Genomic DNA, 21,156 nt, shown 5'->3' with positions numbered 1-21,156 from the left:
AAGAAAGAATAGAAGAAGAAAATAATCCTTCATGGATTAGGGTTGAGTGTTTGGACTGCAGAGACAACCATCTCATCAGTCACTAATGTTAAAACATTAACTGAAGTCATTTTAATGTTTGAAGAAATATTGTTGCTTAACCCTAAAAAGTGATGGAAGGTCAACCAACATGGTCACCATTTTTTAAAAACTAAAAAAAATCATGACTTTAAAGTTTGGACAAAAATTGGACAGAGGTCAAATTTTAACTGAGCAGTGACAGGAACAATGAGGACACTGACAAAAGAACAGAGGAATTAGTCCTTCTGGGAAGAAACACAATAATCTGAATGCATTCAAACAATAAGCAGCTTTAAATAACTCAGTATTAACAGGGAATTATTTAGTAGGATTTTCTTCCTCAGCGTGAAGTGATGGAAGAACAATGAAAACTGATTTTAATTAGAGATAAATAGATTTGTGTTGCTTAAAATATCATGATCTGTCATCAGATATCCTGCTGGGTTCAAGCATTCAAGCCAATAGGAGTAGTTTACACCACAAAATATAAGCCCACATTGAAATCGACTTCACTAAAGGGTAAAGAAGAAAAGCTTTCCTTGGAAATCAGTCACTGCACTGGTAGAAACAAACATGAGCCCAAACGCATCCAGAAGGGATGCAAAGCATAACACGGTGAGCGAGGGCAGCTCTAGTTAAATGGCTTTAGGTGTGAGGGGGGAGAAAGTCGAACAGACTCATGGGACACATTCTTATCATCACAGGGCTTATAATGCTGGTTGAGAATGTCAGTGTCTCACATCGTAAGTCTTAAACTGGTACTGGAGGCAACAAATAAAGCTCAGCCTCCCACAGCTGCGTGCTAAACTGATTTTCTCAAGAAGCATCTTGTTTAAAGTGTTTTACGTCTAAAAGTAAAAAGAAAACACTGACAGTGCAGTGGATTTACACTGATCTAACATTAAACACATTTTTAAAAGCTACAGACCATTTAGAAATTGTAATGGAAGAATTTAATTTTATGTAGCTTTTCATAAATTTATTTACTACAACAGCTACCATCCTTGTAACATCAGAGTCTAAAATCTGGGAATTTTAGTGTACGTGCTAGCTTAATCTGTTGCAGTTTCACACTGGTAGACAATTGAAAAACATTCAGAATTACTATCATGCAAAAAGAATAGTGATTAAAAGCCCAAAAGCCTTAAGTGCAGAATGTACTGCTCCCTGCTGTACAAAGACTACCATCACTATCCAGGCTAAGCTGTTCACACAGGAGCTTAAAATCAAGTGTTACACAAGATAACGCCAGGACAGTTCTTCTGAACCACTAGCAAACTGTGCTGACATCTTAAGTTACTGATGCAGGAGATATTCTAAATGAGTAATATTTTAAAATTACAGTCATAAAAATAAAGAATAAGTTTTTGAAGTCCACATTATTTAAGACTTGCATAATTATTTCCATTGTGAACTGATTTTGTTCACAGAAGACAGAAGTAAAGCAGCAACTATCAGCTATTTTACCTGCAGTTATTTATTCACCCAGAATAAGAAGTAAGAATTAATTATCTGGTCATATGAATAAAAAGCTTTTTACACAGATAGAGCAAATACTTAACTGGTTATGTGGGGAAAACAATAGAAAAAACATACATGTGCGACCCTAAAAAAAAAAAAACTGTTAAATTTCCGTTGTGTGTGCGCGTGTGAATATATATATATATATATATATTTGCTGGATTGTCTTTTGATTTCTCCTCTATGTTTTCAACACTGTGCTGGGACACACAGCAAACCTTCTTGCAACAGCGGGCATTGATGTTCCATCCTGGATGCGCTGCACTACCTGAGAAACCTCTGCAGGTTGCAGACATGCCTCATGTTGCCTCTACTGGTGAGAGCAAATGTGACCAAAAATCAGGGAAATAGCTTGTGGCCACCACCTGCAGGACCATTCCCTGTCTTGTCTTGCTAATTGCCTCTTTTTCCAGCTGTTCAGAATCAGTGTTACTTCCTAACTGGACAAACTGATATCCCAGAAGTCTGACTGACTTTGAGTTTTATGGTAACAATTTTTTTTATCTTTATTTTACTTCTTTCTCTTCTAAAATCCTTATACATAAAAAGCCTGCAGTTGATTTTCCTCCATTCTGTCTGCCATATTTCAGTTGCTTGGGATGGACCAAACAAATACCAGCTATAGGGATGACCTTTTGCTTTGTCTTTTATTTATTTATTTATTTTTTTAATTCTTCTAGACCTTTATAAAGGAAGGATGAGGCAAAAGATATTTAGTTTGTTGCAATCTAAAACTTAACTGCTAGATGGCAAAATCATTTAAACTTCTCTTTGAGCGGTGGCACAATGTGAGCACCTTCAAAAACGGTCATAATTAATCATGATGTGACAATACAACAAAATCTGGTTTGAATTAAGTGGAAAATTATTAAAAAAGACCTCTAGAGACATTGAGTAAAAACCCTTCTTCAGCAGCTCCAGTAGAGGTACAATGGACCCTTGAACAGCTGCTCAGAGTTCAGCAATTGAAGAACTGCCATTTTACCGAGCAGCATGCAATAGTGTAGCATAAAAGTAGAAAAGGGCAAAGCTGAAATAGAACATGCATCATCAGCAGAACCTTTTCCTGGACAGATATAAGTTGAAAAAGACCTCACAGGAGGAAGAGCTGCAGGAGATAAAATGGTGCAGATGAATCGAAAAGGGATAAAGGGAAGCTGTCCCTCTCAGCAGATCAGCCCAGAGGTAAACGTTGAGGCAGACAACAGCCTGCATTGAACAAATTGTTAATATGGCTCCCAAAAACCGTGTTTATGCTTGTGGGGTGGTGTGGGTCAAACTGCAGAGGCACACTCTTGTGCACAACTTTGATAGTTTGCAATCTCTGCTTACTGTTCTGTAAATGTGCCCTGTGTTTTTCATGCATTATATTGAAGTTATGTAAAGATTTGTCTGAGCAATGGAAAAGATACACCCTTTGAAGTTGCATTTCCCTTGTTGTCCTGTCTGTCAAGATGACTGATAAGCTATTGGCATAGCCCGCAGCTTGCTCTGAACATCTCCTCCATGTTAGATTCTTCCTTGACGAAACCACAAGCAGATTGCCAGCTCGGCCCAGTAGCAGCCAGCTTCAAATGTATCTCCTCCACTCCAGTTATTACCATTATTGCAATCATATTGCATCCCAGCACTGTGGCCACTTTATTACCATGTGAGTGACAGGATAATGTGGCCAGTTCTCTAACCCGGCAAGTCATTACAGCCAGGCTACTACATTAGCACACAGTGCAGTTTAGCTTAGCCTATTCTGGATTAGCGCTGGCATGTTACATCTAAACATGCCTCCATTGTCCTCAAGCCTCGGCAGCTAAACCGGCCCCTGATCCCCTGTTTGTGTTGTAGTTACAACTTTAATCCAGGATACTCCATCTCCATGCCAAAATCAGATTACCAGCGTCAATTAAACATGACCCATAATCTCACACAGGCACAGAGCGAGCAAAGTAAAATGGGACAAGCACGGCGCCCCTCAGTGAGCACTTACAGGCCACGAGTCTTGTTTTTACTGTGGTGATTGATCATAATGATAAAGTATGTAATGTGAAAAACCCACAAGCAAGTAAGATTCTAGCTAATTTAATGAATTTTGTTTTTAATTGGTGCTGTTGAAACTGTAGAATCTGTTTGCCAATCTGTGATATATATCCTTGAAAATGTTCTCCTTTACTTGCTGTAATCACTTTGGTGCACGCAAGAATGCACAAACAGTGTGGGAAAGAATGGAGGGGAAGCGGAGTGGGAGAAAAACAAAATTAAAATCCTCTAGTGAACAGCCTGCAGGCTCCCTGCTCCGAGCTCCCATCCAGCAGTGTATTTTATCATCCTTGAGTGGCCGTGCCAACGCTGGAACAGGACTGGAGTGAACGTGCAAATCAAACCTACTCTGGCTTGTCCATACATGCTGGCTAACAGAGGGAGACAGGACAGCGGCGGGACAGAATAATGTCTGGACATTATGGCAGTAAAAAAAATTAAAAAGAAGAAAGAAAAAAAAACAACAGTCACAGACCATTACTGCAGGTCATCGCTGTCTCAGCGGTACCTCGTGGCTGTCACTTAGTTCGTACTTTTAAGATACGGTCATGCTCGTAATCAACACCTCAGCCAGCGGTTGTTCAGCAGCGGAGGTAAACAAGCCCCAAACGAATAATCAGATCACGTGCAATCAAGCACACATCCATCAAATCAACAAGCATTATGAGCTGATGAGAAACTCAAGCTCAGAATAAAAGATGAAGCCCCTCTGGATGAGCACTGTAATTTGATTCAGAAACATATCAGTCGGGCTGTATTTATCTCTTCAAACATGGGGGGGGGGGGTGTTGTTTCATTAGCATTCATTTCTCTAGAGCCACAGATCAGAAGTGTTGGATTTAGCTTAAGGCTATTCAGATTTCTATAGAGAAGTTACTGTAATCGCTGTTGAGTGCAGATATTTAAAGCATGACTATTAAATGAATGAGTCTTTTGCACTGCTCAACCTTGCAAACAGAGGACAAGCTCATAATTCATTGTGCCCCCCCTCCCACCGCAAGTCAGAACAAAGAGACACAAATAGTCAAGTCTACAACATACAGAAGAATAAATAAGAACAAATGTGAAAGAAGGGAGAATACTGTAATTTAATATATTGCAGACAGTGGAATTGCTCTAATCTCCTTTTCTTCTTGTATAGGTTTTTTTTTTAACTTCTATCCACTAAAGATTCCTTCATCATGACACCCAGTTTTACTCTCCTACAGTTAAACATATCAGCAGGAGGGCCAACCCAGTCTGCAGAATGGCTGACTGGTGTACACAGAGCAAAGAAGCTACAACATCTGGGGATTTGAGCACTTTTCTCAGAGGCCTCTACACTCACAACAGATTTCAATCTTTTATTTCTAATCCCGTAAATCACTTCAAGTAGGCTGGAGTAGGTAATTGGTTCAGATTAAGTTCATACTGGATAATTTAGCAAGTTTATGTGCAACTTGTGGCTCATTGAAACACTAGAGGCATTTCAAGTGCAACACTCAAATCTAATTGTTTTGTTATGTTTTGTTTTTTAACTTAACACAATGAGCAGAAGAAAGAAAATGGCTATGGTATCTGACTCATGGCTCCCCATATATGGGGACTCTTCCTTTCCATATATACTTTGACGTAGTTCTGTTGGGCTGCATGATCTTGTGGTGGTTAGCACTGCCACCTCACAGCAAGAAGGTTCCTTCTTCAAATCTGGGTTAAGGCCTTCTGCATATTCTCCCCAAGGACTTTGGTTAACAGGATATTCTCAGTTGGTTTTAGAAGTGAGTGTGCAAAAGCAGTTTGTCCAGCCATCAGTCCTACATACCCCCTGATGGCTGATGGGATAGGCTCCAACCCTTCCTCCTTCACCCTGAATTGAATATAGTGGGTGTAGAAAACGGATGGATGAGATAACTGAACACCAAGCTCACACTACAGAACAATTGTGAGCTATAGGCAGCGGCTTGATGGTATAACTATTTGAACATATTAGGTGCTATAGTAGGGTTGTCTAGATGCACGGTTTTGGTTCTTTTCTTGTGTTTGGTATTTTCTTAATTTCAGGAATTAGTTCTGGTTTTTGTCTTTAGTTATGATTTTGCTTTAGGGTTTCTGGTTTAGTTTCAGTCCTTAGTTTTCCTCATGTGCTATGTTTTCTGTCCCTGGCTCATTAGCTCACCTGTTTGATTTTGATTCAGTTCACCTGTTCTCAATTAGTTCCTCTGTGTACAAATACCCGATGGTTTCAGTTCTTCCTTGTCAGATCCTTATGGTTTACTCCTTGTCGTGTTTGTTTCCCTGTCCTGAGTTTGTGGTAAATAAACGAGGTTTTCATCACAGTTCAGCTTCTGCATAATCTATCAGCCTTTGGGTCTTCACCTCTGACTACACATGACAAGGGGTGCCTATTTCTGGTCCTCAAGGGTCACTGTCCTGCAGGTTTTAGATATTTCCCTGCTCCAACAAACCTGATTCAAAATAAAATGGGTGTCAAGTTCTGCCTGTTAATGGAAAAAAAAAAAAAAAAAAAAAAATATATATATATATATATATATTAGACAGACAAGCCAACGCCCCCGATTACAAGATCTCTGCCTTGGCGGGGATAATTTACTGAATAAAGTAAAAGAAATAAAAATGAATAAAGACCAGATGCGATTTGTATCAAATTTGTTACAAAAGGCATCATGGGGTTAAAAAGTAACAAAAAAGGATCTGATTCCTTAAGATACTCTAAGAATGCTGATATTTTGCCACTTGGGAGCTGAACTGAAAATTGTAGCAGCCATTCAAATCTAACCTTAGATTCACGTGGAGACTTTTCATTCCCAGCATTAGATTTAAGCCACAACCCTGCCCTTTCATAAAAAAAAAAAAAAACTATCATCCAAGAACATGAATCAATAAAAATAAATCTGAGAGAAGATTGCTTTAAAACCTGAAGCTGGGAGAATGCAACGAGCCTAACCTTCTCTCTCCTCATTTTGGTGGATGTGAATGTGAGTGAGAAGGAGGGCAGATAGGTGTTGTCTCAGAGGGTGACTCATCTCTTCTAGCTGCTACACACTACAGAACACCGAACAGATGAGGGCTGTGTTAGCTCACACGTGTGCACCTACACATACGCTCAGAGCCACAGGCGTAGATTTGAAAGCCCACTCTAAAGCAACACACATACACACTCATGGCAGAAACACCTCAGCCCTTTTTGTACACACTGCTCCTGCCCTGCTCTCAGCTCCCTGAGATGGCATGCCGCTGTGCACACAGTGTGGGAGCAGACGTTACACAAGTACGCACCTCGTTCCAATGCCAGGTCGATACGCCGACTGAAAACATACTGTTTTCCTCTCAACAAGAGATGGGAGCAGGTCAAGGCTCCGCAGGTTGAGCTCTGTTACTTAAAGATGCACTGGAAACCTGACCTCTGTATGCAGCACAATGCAAATAAAATGCACCACTCTCTGTCCATGGAGGTCTCAGCTGGTAAGTACCTGTGTGGTTCTCAGCTGTGCATGTCCACCACATTTATATAGATCCCTCACAAACACGTCTGTTGCTTGCCACCATTTTTAAGCACTCTTTCCCTTTCTCCACTACAAACCTCTAACTGCCCTTTTGAACACTGGCTCACTACATAAAAACAGCCATGTAATGCTAGGCGCTTGATGACTCTATTGCTATCGCCATAGAAACCACCTTGTTTCCACATCTTCTTATGGAATAAATTACATATTTGCAGGTACAGGGGTTTTGCCATCATCTCCCTAAGGAATGGAAACAAAAGCCTTATGAAAATGAATGGTCTTGTCATGATGCTGCTCGCTGCTGTCAGGAAGTGAAAGCCACTATTGCCGCACTATTGATGCCACACACTCAAACTGTGGCAGCGTTTAGCCCCTGAGACAGGGGTGCTGAGAGAGAAAGGGGTGAATGAATGCAGTCAGCTGTGGAAAGACTGAATGCATGAAGAATATATTATGTGATGTATTTAAAGTTAAACCGCTTGTAGCAGGGACAACATTGAAAAACAGTTATGGGGGAAATGAGGAGATGAAGAATGATGGCATTATATGGACAAAAACCACAGACTGATAGAGGGAGAAGGACAAATAGGTAAATCATGAGCCTTTCAGCCTAGGAAGGTACTGTATGTCTGACTATCTCTCCCTCAGTATTTTTCTCCTCTCCTTGTATCCCACCACCGCAATGCAATTTTCTCCCACTTCTGATTACAGATTGCTTGTGGTGATCTCAGCCCAGTTCCATTTTGCCATCTGACAGTTGTGCTATCTGTGCCATTTAGACCTAAGTGAATGCTCCATCACTGCTGCTGGCAATTTACATGTTTGCATCTCGTTAGGGCCATTTGAAAGGCAAAGGCAAAGGGTCAGGACAGTGAAAGAGGAGAGAATTTCAGCATCCAGATTAGCTTTCACCTTTGATACCAGAGTGTATCGCTCACCCGCTGGAAATGGGATTTCAGAGAAGGGGTTTTTGACTGAGATTTGAGGTTGAGACACAGCAATACAAAAGGACTGTGCATGGCTGTAGCATTCGTATATGATCTTCCACACATGTTCCCATCTGAAAACCCACAGCACATCAACTCAATTGGAAATGTTTTCCTTTGTAAAAGAACCCCACACTGTGTTGCTCTGCTGTGACACAGAAAAGCTTAATCTCTGTTTAAACTATCCTGACACTTTTCCTAATTACCCACTGAGCCCGCCAAGCTGGGATCTTGGAATAATATTGGAACCATCCCAGACTTATTTGATTAGAGTCATTTCACTGGATACTATCATTAGATGTCATTAGAGGGCTTCTTTTATCAGGAGTGTGGTAGGATTGAAGTTATTTGAGGAGCTTTACCTGGTTGCTTGGTCTTGAGCCTGTGAAGTCCTCTGATGACCTTTTTTTTTTTTTGGTGAAACTAAAGCAGCAAGCAGCACTCTAACTGTTGATACTGACGTTTGTTTTGCACATCTGCCAAGCATAGAGCACATACCATACAGGTGGGAGGGGAAATGCACACAGGAGGTAGGATAATTCAAATGAAGCAGTGCATAGTAAATTCTTGGTGTTTTGGAGAATTTGTCTCTTTAAACCATGTTTGAAGCAAAACACCATCACATCCAGAAAGCGGAATATATTTAAAATCCTGGTCATTTAGAGAATAATGTAAATAAAACTGTCTAAATCTCTCCAGAGAGAGGCAGTGTTTAAATTAGCACAGAAACTCATGTTTGCTGTGATTGTGGGAGGAAAATGAATATATAAATGAGTATAAGTAATTCATAGGGTACATGTTGCTGCTTTATTCTGTACTAAAAGCTTTTCCCTCACTTCATTTATCCTGCGCACATCTGAACACACATACATTGACATTAAACATGACTGTCCATTGTATTTACTTTTATTATATCAGATTCAAATGCCACTCTGCTGCTTCAAAGTAACTCCAGATTGAATTTACCAGCCACTGCACCCTCTGCTTGATATTCAGTTATTGTCTGTACCTTTGCTCCTTCATGAACCAAATAGCAGATACACCTGGAAACATCCACACATGCATCTGAGACCAACTGTTGCACTTACTGCATTTGCATAATGATACTGGGTTATACATCAATTTGTATTTAACTTGATACTCTAACCTTTGTCCCGAGCTGAGAGATAAAGCTACCGTAATGTTAGTGAATGATGAAATCTTTTGAGATCAAAGACAAATTTCACTTCACAGACAAAATGGAAGAACTGAATGTCACCGGCTTTGTCCTTTAAGGTTGCTCCAAGCGGTTAATGTATGGCTTTCAGCACTTCTTAATGTGTTCTGTCAGAGGGCATGAAAGGAGGGCAAAAGCATGATTGAATTGCTCTGTCTGTGGAAATGTCTGTCCCCACTTATCAGCAGGAGGTGATATAACAGGTGATGACCCCTGATTGAAAATGAAGCAAAAAACAGACAATGAACAGCTAGCAAAGCTAACCCCTCAGTAGTTCTACTGTAGCCATAGAAAACATTCCTGTGTAAAACTATAGATTGTAGCTCTGAACCCTTTATTTCCAGGGCTAAATGCTAGTTGGACTAATTTATTTTTTTCAATATTGTTTTAGGAATCATTCAAATCTGACTGGCCCCCAAGGAGCCAGCATAAGAATAGACAATCAAATTCTAACAAACATTAAATGTAAACTGACTTTTACTTGGGTAAATTGGAGATGCTCAAGTACAAGTGAATGAAGTTTATGTTCTTTTATATGTTGCTCTGTATCAGCACTACCAGCACTGCATCATGATGTAGCATCATCCTGCCTACATGGGTGATAATACTTGTCTGTTCAATCTGTTTACTTCTTATAAAGAGGTTGTAAAAGTCATAAAACTCTGAGGTGTGACAACAATGCTGAAGAAATGCTGATTCACTGGTGACTGGTTCAAAACAAGCTTTTTGTTATCAATTAAGTATAAATGTGCCATATAATGTGATCTTGATTAGTAAAGAACTGTTGATTAATAAAAAATACTGGCTGTTCTACATATTTTGCTTCGCATTTACATTAGATTACAACTTTAGTTGAAATAATCCGCTAATTGTTACTTAAAATCCAGACCCTTTTCTCAGAAGGTCTCACTTACATGTATGACACATTCACGATTTATCCAGGACCCCCTATCAAAATCTTTTAGACCCTCCTCTGGTGATATGCTGTCTATCTTCAGCTGTTAGTTTGTGGATCTATCTGCCTTTGATTTGGATAAGGAAAGTGAAATGCGGCTCCACCAGTTTGAGAGCAGATAAATGACACTAAAACCACTTAGTATACTTTATTATTTCCCCTTAAACAATCCTGTTGCCTTCTCTGTGCATTTTGGGTCCTTCTACTGAAGCTCCTAAGGGTTGGAGCTTTGCTGCATTTTGATGAATTTGGGCCGCTAGTGTATCCACAGACTTCAACATCACTAAACAATCATAACTCAGTGCCATTAGATGTCATGCATGCTCATACTATCACACTGCCTCCATGCGTGTTACAGATTATGTTTCTAAACTGTATTAGTCTTTTTTATCCCTGGCATTTCAAAACAGGTTAATCTAGTTTTTGAGGGTATGAACCTTGTGGTGATCCCTTTTTATCTGCTCTTGTGAAGTTGGTTCTTTTAGACGACTTGGCTAATGATGTGCCTGCCTCCAGGAGGCTGTTCTTCCCTTGAATGGATATAGCAAAGGCTTTTTAAAAAAATATATATAACCAAAAAGATCCTGCAATTATCCACTGCTGTCATCTATTTTGCATATCCAGACCCAACAGTGAGGTTTTTTTTTCCCTGAGAATATAGCTTCCAAATGCAAATGCCACACTTGGATTAACTCGAGAGCTGCTTCTTGCTTAATTGGTGAAGAGATAACTAAGGAACATCTCACACCTGTCCATCAAACGGCTTCTGGTCCCACTTTTCAACTACTCTGTCAAAAACCCTTCATTGAATACAGTGAAATGAAAGCTGTGTACACTTTAAGCCAATATACATCATACAACTGTGAGTTTCTCAATTTTTTCTATCATTCTGACAAAAAAAAAAAAAAAATCTAAATTGTAAGATGTATGACTAAAAGTTCTCAGCAGACCTTGCCAAAAAACAGACGCCTTCTCCTGTCAAATTATTGTCCCCCCTTCAAATAAACAAGTCTTATTTTCTGCTGTCCTTATCTACCTCCTAGGAATGCAAACAGGACCACATTGCATCAATAGCTGCTGCCTAATTAAAAGCCTTGGAGCCAGCAGCAGCTTTACACCCCAGATGCAACTGCAAGGCATGACTGTATGCTTCAATGCTGGGAAGAGAATGAACATTCATAAAGGGATAAGAACTCAAGGTCAAATGTCACAGACCATGATGATCACGAAACAACTCCACACAAGAGTTTAATTTTTACATCTATCATGAACATGGCTGCAACCTCTAGCCCCTGGCCTTTTCTATTTTAGTGGTGATGCACTGGCTAATAAGAGCTTGGCAGCAGTTAAACGAAGAAGTCGGGGAGGGGTGAGGGGACTCCAGAAACCACTGTCTTGGCTGACATAGAAGTGGACATGCAAACAACCAGCCAGAAAAAAATGTCCAGCAGCCACAGGAACAAATTGCTTGTACACAGGCTAAAAAATATTCTCTTAATGTGTTTGTCTGGACTGCACAGCATTGTGCAAATGAGATGCTGTCCAGTTTAGTTAAAGGCAAAGCACTAACAGCAACCCAACTGGAAGCCAGTGACAAAAACCCAAACAGAGGCAGAGGGCAAGAAAGAGAAAGATAGAGATGGAGACAGGCTGTTTACACTGCATGCCCTCATTTCTACCAAGCAGTCTCTGGGGTTCAAAGAGGGTCGCATTGTTGACTAAGGAACAGCTGGTGGAAAAGGGGGGGTGGGGGATATTGGGCATGGGGGGTTTCAGATCAAATGCCATATTATGATGTGAAAACTTCCTTGTTTTTTTCCCACTGTTTGGTGATGACTGTGTGTACCAACACAGTTCTTGTAGATGAATCATGTATGTCAGATGGTCACCATCACATGTAAAATGACAAGCAGCTTTGCTTTCATTTTAATCATTTGTGACTAAGCGTAGCTGTGCAGCAGATGTATGCAAGTCAACACAAAGCCATCAAAAATAAAAACGGTTACTCATATTGGATTGCTTGAGAATTATGTGTCAAAATGATTGACTTGGAAAGATTTTCAAAATGCAACTAGATCATTATCTTATATGAAGCCGGCTCCTCGGAAAGGACTGTTTAACATTTCAAGCAAGTGGTTTGCTTGTGTATAAAACCTTAACATAGTTTTGGCTGCCAATTAATCAGTGACTGCATATAAACAACATCAAAACTATGAGACCACCGAATAGCCCATTAACTTTCTTAACACATTCACAAACGCATTAGGTGCAATAATCCCTTCTGCTGGCAGCAGCGTTATTATAATCTTTCATACTCTTAGCTGAGGAGCATACATAATTTGAATCACAATAGGTTAAAGCAATGCAGTTTGTATCCAAGCTAAAAGAAAGATATACACAGCATTTTAAATAGATGCTAAATGCAAAGCATCAGAGAAAAGTGCCAATAGGAAGCGGTGGCTTACTCCAGCAATGCCAGAGCAAAACTGTTAATGTCTGAGATAAACAGTAGTCAGTGAGCTTTGAACTCATTAGTCAGGGATTAAACAATCTGCATCACATGTCAGGTTATTGGCCAACAATATTCTGCTCTGAGAGCTGCATGAGCCAGTCCCCTTCTTCTTTCACACTAAAGCAAATCAGCACTCTGCAGTCAGTAAACACGGAGGTTAAATCAGAGCAATAGTAACATAAAGAGTCTGCAGTGATGCTGTGACTGGAATGAGCACACATGGACACACACACACACACACACACACACACACACACAACAGTCCTCGTGGGTTAAAGTAGCCATGGCTAACGTCAATTTTAGTTAATGCTTTTAAATGAAACATGTGTGCATTTATCAAATATTAACCAAATCCAAACCTAATTTCTGTGCAGTAAGTTCACACAGTGTAGCACAAAACCAATCCTCAGTGTAGGTGGTTACGTCAGCTGACGGTTTGGTTGCTGCACGGCTGCCTTCTCACATGGATTAGCGCTCGTCTGTCATGAGCTACATTTGGAGCCAGTACAGGCGAGGTGAAGGGTGAAAGGTAACTGATGCTTACAGGGCTCCAAATATTTAGCATTTACTCTAAGGATTAGCATAAGCTGCATACATTTCACAAAGCATGACAACAACATGAACAAACTCTATGCATTTCTGATATGCTGTAAAATTAAGTTGTACTTTCTGTAAGTTGTGGCCTAGTACGTCTTTAGTGAGCAACATCATGGGTTTACCAATAACCATATCATTATATTAAAGCATAAATATGATTAAAGGACGCTACCTTGGAAATATGCTAACTGCCTATTACACCAAACATTAGATAAGAAGATTGCTTGTACTGACAAATCTGTCCAGTAGTGTTAGTTAAGACTCCATCGTGCTAGCTTGTCTTAGTTTGCACACAAGAAATACCCTGGAAATAAAGGGGAAAACAGCTGATTTAATAAGGCAACAAGTGGCAAAGTCCATCTAACAATTGAAAGCCCTTTACAAACATTTTGTATACTCTTAAGTTACACTACACAAAAAAGGTGTAAACACATGTTTATAGATTTATGGATGACTATGCTACTACTTACTTGTGTAATTATACACAGGATAGTTATTCTTTTAAGGGAATATCTTGTTTTTTATTTGAGTTGTTTAAACAGTAGCCAGTGACTTGCAGTAGAGAGCCGTCAGCACGCTCTCACGTTGGCGAATCAGGGAGAAATTTGGTCATGGGAGCTAAACTAGCAATTAGGGAAAGAAGAGTGTTGTCATCTAAAACATCTCAAAGCATGATGTGTATGTACAAATTGCATCTATTTGACAACTTGTTTTTTTTTTTACTCAACTTGGGTACACCCAGGTTGCCATGTACCACTGCTATATGGTGGCAAGACAAAGTATCCTGATACTGATCAGTTTAGTCTGTCAGAACTTGTATCCGTCTTGTTAGATAGCTTATTGGAGATCTTTACTTTAGCAAAGATCTAAATGGTGGTATATGTGATTTTCCAGATTTTATACTCATTTTTACTGTCTTATAATTGATGCAGGGTGCATTAAATCACATTACTCAGTTAAGAAAACCATGTGTTAACTTGAAATACAATAACATTTTTTTTTTAAAGTTTGAGCTAGGGTTGGGACCAATCCAAATCAATACTGGTATCGGGCTCTGACATTGACATGAATCAAGGATCGGATACTGGGCTGACTTCCCTGATCCACCTCATGATCCACAGAAGGAGCTTTTGTGGTCCCGTTATTTTGTGGTCCCATAATGATATGTATTATGCAGGTTTAAGCCAAACAAAATATGTTGATGTATAATCAGTTCATAAAATATTTCCATTAAAACTCATATATATATATATAAATAATTATATATGATTTTGTTTTTTTTCCAGTTCATACGCAGTTTTACCAAACAACTACAATGACAAATCTGTGGGGGAAGGAGCTGCCTTTGCTAAAGTAGCATGTCACTAATTTGGATATACTTTTAGTCTGGAAAAAAGCAAGACAACAACACGAAATATGTGTACAGCCAATGTTTCCAGGGTAAAACGTTGTTCGGCTACGGAGGGAAGAGAAAATATTGCCACAGACATTCCTGAAGCATTAGTCATAATGTTCCAGTAGACTTAAGGAATTAGTCCAAAGAAAAGTTGCTCTAATTCATCATTCTGGCCAGGAAAGTTCTGGAAGTCTGCTATCTAAACTGCTGTAACATTATGCATGACAATGTGAATGACATGAAGAAGGTGAAGGAATATGTGGGAATCTCCATACTCTGGTTGTTCTGCTCGTACGTTGCAGCTTGTTGATCGTGTTGGGCTTATTTCACAGCACAGCGTTAGCTATGCTTTCCCTAATACAAGTAAAACTGTGGCGCATTTAAAACATTTGCAACTAGCACAGTCGGGTTTGCAGCATCTTCAAATTGAACAAAAAGTTCTTGCTAAACGGCTCAATGAAGATGTTCTCGCCCGACTGAATAGCGGCTTCTAGGGTCAGAAGTCTTTTTCAGCAGAAACGAGCCCTCTGAGCCATTTCTCTCGGAACTTAAAAATAAGTCAAGGCTGTTTTTACTGCTAAATTATCATGGTTTTAATCTTTACAATTCCACCCTGATTCTTTGAACTACACTGGAGGTAAGATACCAACTAGTATTTTACACAAGCCCACTTCAAAATAACCAAGTGTGCTTTTAACTCGCTGTAAGAGGGCGAAAAAGCATGTTTCTATCAAAATATAGAAGCATAGCTTTCAGCAAAACTGCTCTTTACTATCTTCAGTGCTCCACTACTTAAGCAGAAAAATGTTTAGTCTATAAAATGGTCTTAATCTCTGAAGATCTTACCCATTATATATGTTTTTCCATCAGTAAACTTCAAATGTAGCCTATTTCATATGCAACCCTATTGTATATGTATTAAAAAAGTTCTTCAGAGGGAACGGGTGGATAATGTACAATACCCAGTTCTTCTCTCATAAACCTTTTTAAATCCACTATCATCTAACACAACCACAAGGCATCACCCCGCCTCTGTTGATATCACAGGCTGTCATCATGTATTCTCTCTTCCCCTCCCACCAACAGAAAATGCCAACACAGTGCTGAGAGACACCAAACATATCTAAACAGGTCATCGTCGTTATCGCCGCAAATCCCCTCATCTCCTAAAACACACCAAAGCTCTGTTAGCATGAAAATGTTTCTGAGATAGGGAAGTTCATGATGTGAGGATAAAGTTAAGCATGCTGGAGCTGGTGTTTGCTTGTGGGCGAACGATGAAAGCTGACTTGTTGTCTCACCATGTCGGCCCCGAGCACAGATGTGGACAAAGGACTAATGAGGACATGCAACTTTGAGAATGTTATATGCAGAGAAATAGACGGATAAAATGGGCCACAAACAAGAAAATGTTGTTTTTGAACTATAGAAGTTCTCAGCACTGCAGGGAAGCAGATTTAGCAACTTGTATTCATCACAATTTACAGTACATGTGTATTAGCCATTAGTGCTAAAGGAAAAACAGCAAATATGGACTTAATATCAATAAACAACTGGCTCTAGATGATGTTTGTTTCTTCATATGCAATCAGTTTATGTCTCTTTGACAAAGCACATACATGTTATTATTTAAGAGGCAATGATAATAATCCAGGCAGAAATATATATTTGTATGATGGAGGGTTTCTGATAATTGCTCTGACATACAGGTATTTTGTTTCTCTGTATGTGAGACAGGACCTGGCGGTGACCAATAGAAGTCAGCAAGAATGCCACTCTGGTAATGAGCCTGTAGAGGAAGTAGCCATTGAGAGCTAATTTATCAGGATGGGGTCTTATCTTGGTTGGTTTGGTTTAAGATGGAGGTGCAACAGCAGAGATAAGTAAGTTTAGGCCTGTTGGCTGTTTTAAAAGGAGAATCATGTTGCTGAAACCACACAGCTCACAATGACGAGATTTAGAAGATTTGGGTTATAAACATCTATTTCCTCTCTTTGTCTGTGTAATTTGTTCATATAAGTGCTTCAAAATGGGAGGCTGTGAAGTTAAAGTCACTTAATGTCTAAATTTAGAGCAACTTTTATCCTAACTTGTAAATGTGAGTGTAAATTGTCTATTGACTTTGTGATGGACTGGCAACCTCTCCAAGGTTGGGACCTCATCTCCTGCCCAGTGTCAGCTGGAATGATCTCCTGCCATTATGACCCTCAAAATGGGAGTAATCCACAGAAAATATTGGTTTAAAAACATAAATTGAGCTCATAAAATGCACCACACTGCTGAGGATCCATCATGAGGTCCCCTGATATGTCTAACTTTTAACCTCTTCCAAAAAAGCAAGGATGTATATCATCAGGGAAGATTTTTAACAAGTTTATTCAGCTGGATCTTTCTAATAGATTAATCCATACAAGTTTAAAAAGATGCATACATCTGAAAAAAATATCTAGGAGATCCTGTTTCTATAACTTCCTAACCACAAATTGCAACCAAGCTCAACGACTTGGGAAAGACAGTATAAAGCGCTAGTATACCAGACTTTCTGTAATGCAAAATAAGTATAACTTTCTCCATCTTAGTAAGTTACAAGGTTAGCATCAGTACAAACATTCTATTCCTCTTTACTTTTCCTTGAAAAACATCTGAGTTAGCCTTCTCTACCCTTGCATGGCTGCTGTATAAGACTCAACAGTTCACCTGTTTGATTATAACTGTGATACAGAACCACTGCAAAAAGATCCTGATGTTTCAGAGAATAAATGTAATTTCACATTTTTATCATATTCAGCACAATGTATAGGAATACATCTCTGAACAGGTCCTCACTTATTGGGCCATGGCCTTGGGGCCTTGGTTATGATTGGATACTTACAAAAGCCAACCACACACACCATGTATGCATTTCCCTCTAAAAGGTCTGCTCCTGCATTTTAAACAGTCTGCAGCAGGAGAATGCAGGAACTCCTTCGCTGAAATTACCACATGAGTAAATACTTTAATAAATAAACGAACCGAGCTACCTCCAACACAGTAAACAGCACAGAGTGCGGCTGCAGGAAGGAAGGGTGTCTTTTGCAGAGGGGTTCAAAAGTGGTTGGGGTGTGAGGTTTAGGCTTGTCACTGTGATGAAGACAAATGATGAAGCTGCATTGCTGTAAACGAGTGAGTCAGCCCTCCCTTCAGACTGAGACAGGCCTGCAAGAGGCAGGTGGGGGGAGGAGGAAGCGCTTCAGAAGGAGGGAGAAGGAGAAATGCTTGAGAACTGTCCCTGGTGCTGAAATCTGCTTTCCAACAGCTACAAATTCAAATTAGAGGCAAGCCATTTCTTAATCTGTATCAACATATTTAATGTAAGGATCTGACTGATGCCTTTTTACAGATATAAACTTTCAAAAGTAATGGTATAAAGGTTGTTACAGCTGAGTTATTCCATGCACATCCTGTCCAGAGTCAGCCAGGAAACAAATATGCAAGTTGTTTTAAATCAAGTCAAAAGGCGTATTTGTATTATTCCAATCCTGGTCTACATGTGAAGACGTGTATGCACAAACATAAAGATAAACACACACTCTAACCCCCAAAGAACTCTTAAAAGTTTGGATAAATAGGAACACCACACCTCCACCCATATGTTTGATTTTGATTTTTTTTTTTTTTTTTTTGCCTTATTTATCTATCAAAACTGTCCTGTATTGGTGCTAACCTTCAGCCCTTTACTAAACATCACAGATGGATTTGTGGTGCAGAAAGCTGAGAGGAATTCAGTGTTTCTTTTAGAGAGGAGACAGATGGTACAGTTAAATTGATGTGACCACTATGTTGTCACTTTAAGCAAACATCACCTTTGTCTTACTTTTATCATATAGCCTTTGAAACCTGTAAACCTGATTTTTCTTTCTTAAAATCAGAGGCTTTGATATCATCCCAGCATGAGTTACAAATTAAAGCTTCACTGATGGAGGCGCCTTGTGGTAAATGGTCAACTTGCACTCAGATGGTGATTGGTAATTCCTCTTCTTTGACATGAAAAGATTATGCAACAGGTTCAGTACTTGGAGATGCTGCCCTGTGCAGAAATAAAGATCACTATTGCGATATAGATCATTTCAAATGAGACTAATAGAAGAATGATGTCACAAGTCTGTAAATAAAGGTCCTTTTGTCGGGCACTGCAGAGACCAGGCGGGTGTGGTGACTGCATTAGCAGACGCGCAATCCCCGGCGCAAACGCTCACACAAGACAGTGATGTGGACATTCTCGTCACGGCTTTCCATCATCGCTATGACAACCCTATAGTTGTCGGACGTGTCTTGAAGTTCAAATCACTTATCTGTTACTAGGAAATTTGACAAAATAATGTCTTTTAGTCTCATTCTGGCTACCACAAGGTGCCCATTGATGGTGCGCCTCCCCAAGCCCGTGTTCGACTGAAAAACATGCACAATGACAATCTCACATCTGCTCTCCATCTGACAACAGTTTAGTATTCCCCACAGACGCCCCACTCTCTCCCCTCTGAGCACCCCATGCCTTCATCATATGCCGCTTTTCCTCTGTAAACCAGTCTTCCCCAAGCCTATGCGGCTTTTTTTCCCAGCCAGCTTTTCTCCACAATCAACCGAACTGAACGGCGGCTTCATGAAATATGCAGAGGGAGAAGAGGGAAAAAAGGCAACTCGGAAAACACCGACATCTCAAGCACAACACTTTTCATGCTCTACTGAGAACTGACCTCCCAGTCTAACGAATCCCACTCTTCGGTAAACATCCGGAGGATTTCGTTTCATCCAAAAAAGCGGACCAGGCGCAGCGGCTCTAAGGAGCGACTGGGCGATGCGATGCCATTGCGCTTTTGGTGATATCCTCATGAAATCAATTTGAACACGAAGACGTCGTCAGAGGAAGGCATCTCGGCGGCGTCAAGATCAACTTGAGAGACGAAGATGAAACGATGCTAAGCTTTGCAGTCCAGCATTTTTTTCCCGGAGATGGTTGCAACCAATTAGCACAGCACTTGCGCTTGGAGGCGAATAGCTTCTGACAGGGCGCTCCTTCTCCTGAGCATCACTTCTATTTCAGCTGCTGTGCTGCTTTTTGGAAAATGGGTGGCAGACTATACAACACACGCAACTTCTCTTTTCCAGGATACAAGGAGAAATCTGGCGTAGCGCGTATTCCAAAGCCAATAAATCTCCATAGCGCATTTGACCATCCTTTTTCCCTCTGCTGAGGAGCAACAATAAAAGGAAGCTTTTAAAGGTCCCTGTAAGATGTGCCTCTTAAAACACGTGACTCCGTATATTCCATGGTGAGAAAAAATGTTGCATTTGATCCGTAATAGGCCCTAAGCAGTGGAAAACACGTTATGTGGGGTCATGGTAACATGAATGACACTGATACCACACAGCAGACTTACTCACCATTAGCACAGCAAAGTTATTATGATGGGTGCAATGAATGGTGGTCGTGTTGCCCCCGGAGCCAGTTATGTGGCAGCCCTCTGCCCTCCAGCCACCGTGTCCATCCAGCAGGTCAAAATCCCAATAGGCTGCGGTGGGGTCTACACCCAGTGCGAAGTGCCTTAGAGCTATAGTAACGGAGTGCACGACTCTCGCGCGGCTGCACCCATCTGCAAGAAAAGCAACACATTCAGTAAAGGAAACCAAGTGGAAAGTCTGAGAGTGCTGTGGCACAAAAAAAGAGGATAAAAAAAGAAAAAGAAAAAGAAAAGAAAGCAAGCGCGCACACGCTTCTGCGTGCACGCCACAGCTAGTGTTGTAGATAACTTTCATGAAATCAAACCGAACAATTCCTCATAGAAACCACGCAAGACTTAAATAAGATGCAATTTCTTTAATTCAAATAAACACATCAGTAGAGTTTAGGTTTATTTTAGTACTGATGCGCGGATCCACATGTTGCGCAGAACAGACGGACAGCGTGTGTCTGCGGATGTAAGCATGTTTTCCATGTTGGTAAGACTGTTCAGCTGACATCACACGCATGATGATAAAAATGGATTTCCTCTTACCTAATTTGGTGAAAGCAACTGGTGTTGAAACACTCCTACGCTTCCCATCATCTGCGAGATTTGACGAATTCCCGGTGCAAGGAAAGAGTTTCCCATTGCGAAACACAATAAACTGCAGCCTGCAAGTGGAGTTATCAACAGATTGCAACGCAGAGGAGATAGGCGTACCAGCCAGCGGTAAATGGATTGAGGCGACTGCCACGGAGTTCTGCGGATGTAACACACACACACACACACACACACACAGACACACACACACACACACAAGAAAAAAAGGAGAGATGAAAATAAAAATTAAAGAGTGTTTCTCCAAAATCTGCCGAAAAATACAACTAAAACTCCCA

The 21,156-nt window shown here is 40.2% G+C and overlaps 1 protein-coding gene across 2 annotated transcripts in view; it reads right to left on the bottom strand.

The window, feature by feature from the left end:
- The window catches only part of LOC121655127 (adhesion G protein-coupled receptor A3), a 204,533-nt gene that overhangs the window by 51,876 nt on the left and 131,501 nt on the right, over positions 1-21,156 (bottom strand). For both annotated transcript variants that reach the window (XM_042009561.1, XM_042009562.1), the window contains exons 13-14: positions 20,813-21,020; positions 20,202-20,410 (exon numbers count right to left, since the gene is read on the bottom strand). In XM_042009561.1, coding sequence (XP_041865495.1) covers positions 20,202-20,410; positions 20,813-21,020 — 417 coding nt within the window. The remainder of the gene's footprint in view (positions 1-20,201; positions 20,411-20,812; positions 21,021-21,156) is intronic.

The sequence above is a fragment of the Melanotaenia boesemani genome, chromosome 16 (genome assembly GCF_017639745.1).
Source record: "Melanotaenia boesemani isolate fMelBoe1 chromosome 16, fMelBoe1.pri, whole genome shotgun sequence".
NCBI lineage: Eukaryota > Metazoa > Chordata > Actinopteri > Atheriniformes > Melanotaeniidae > Melanotaenia > Melanotaenia boesemani.
Note: the sequence above shows the minus strand (reverse complement) of the source record. Positions and strands in the feature narration are given on the sequence as shown.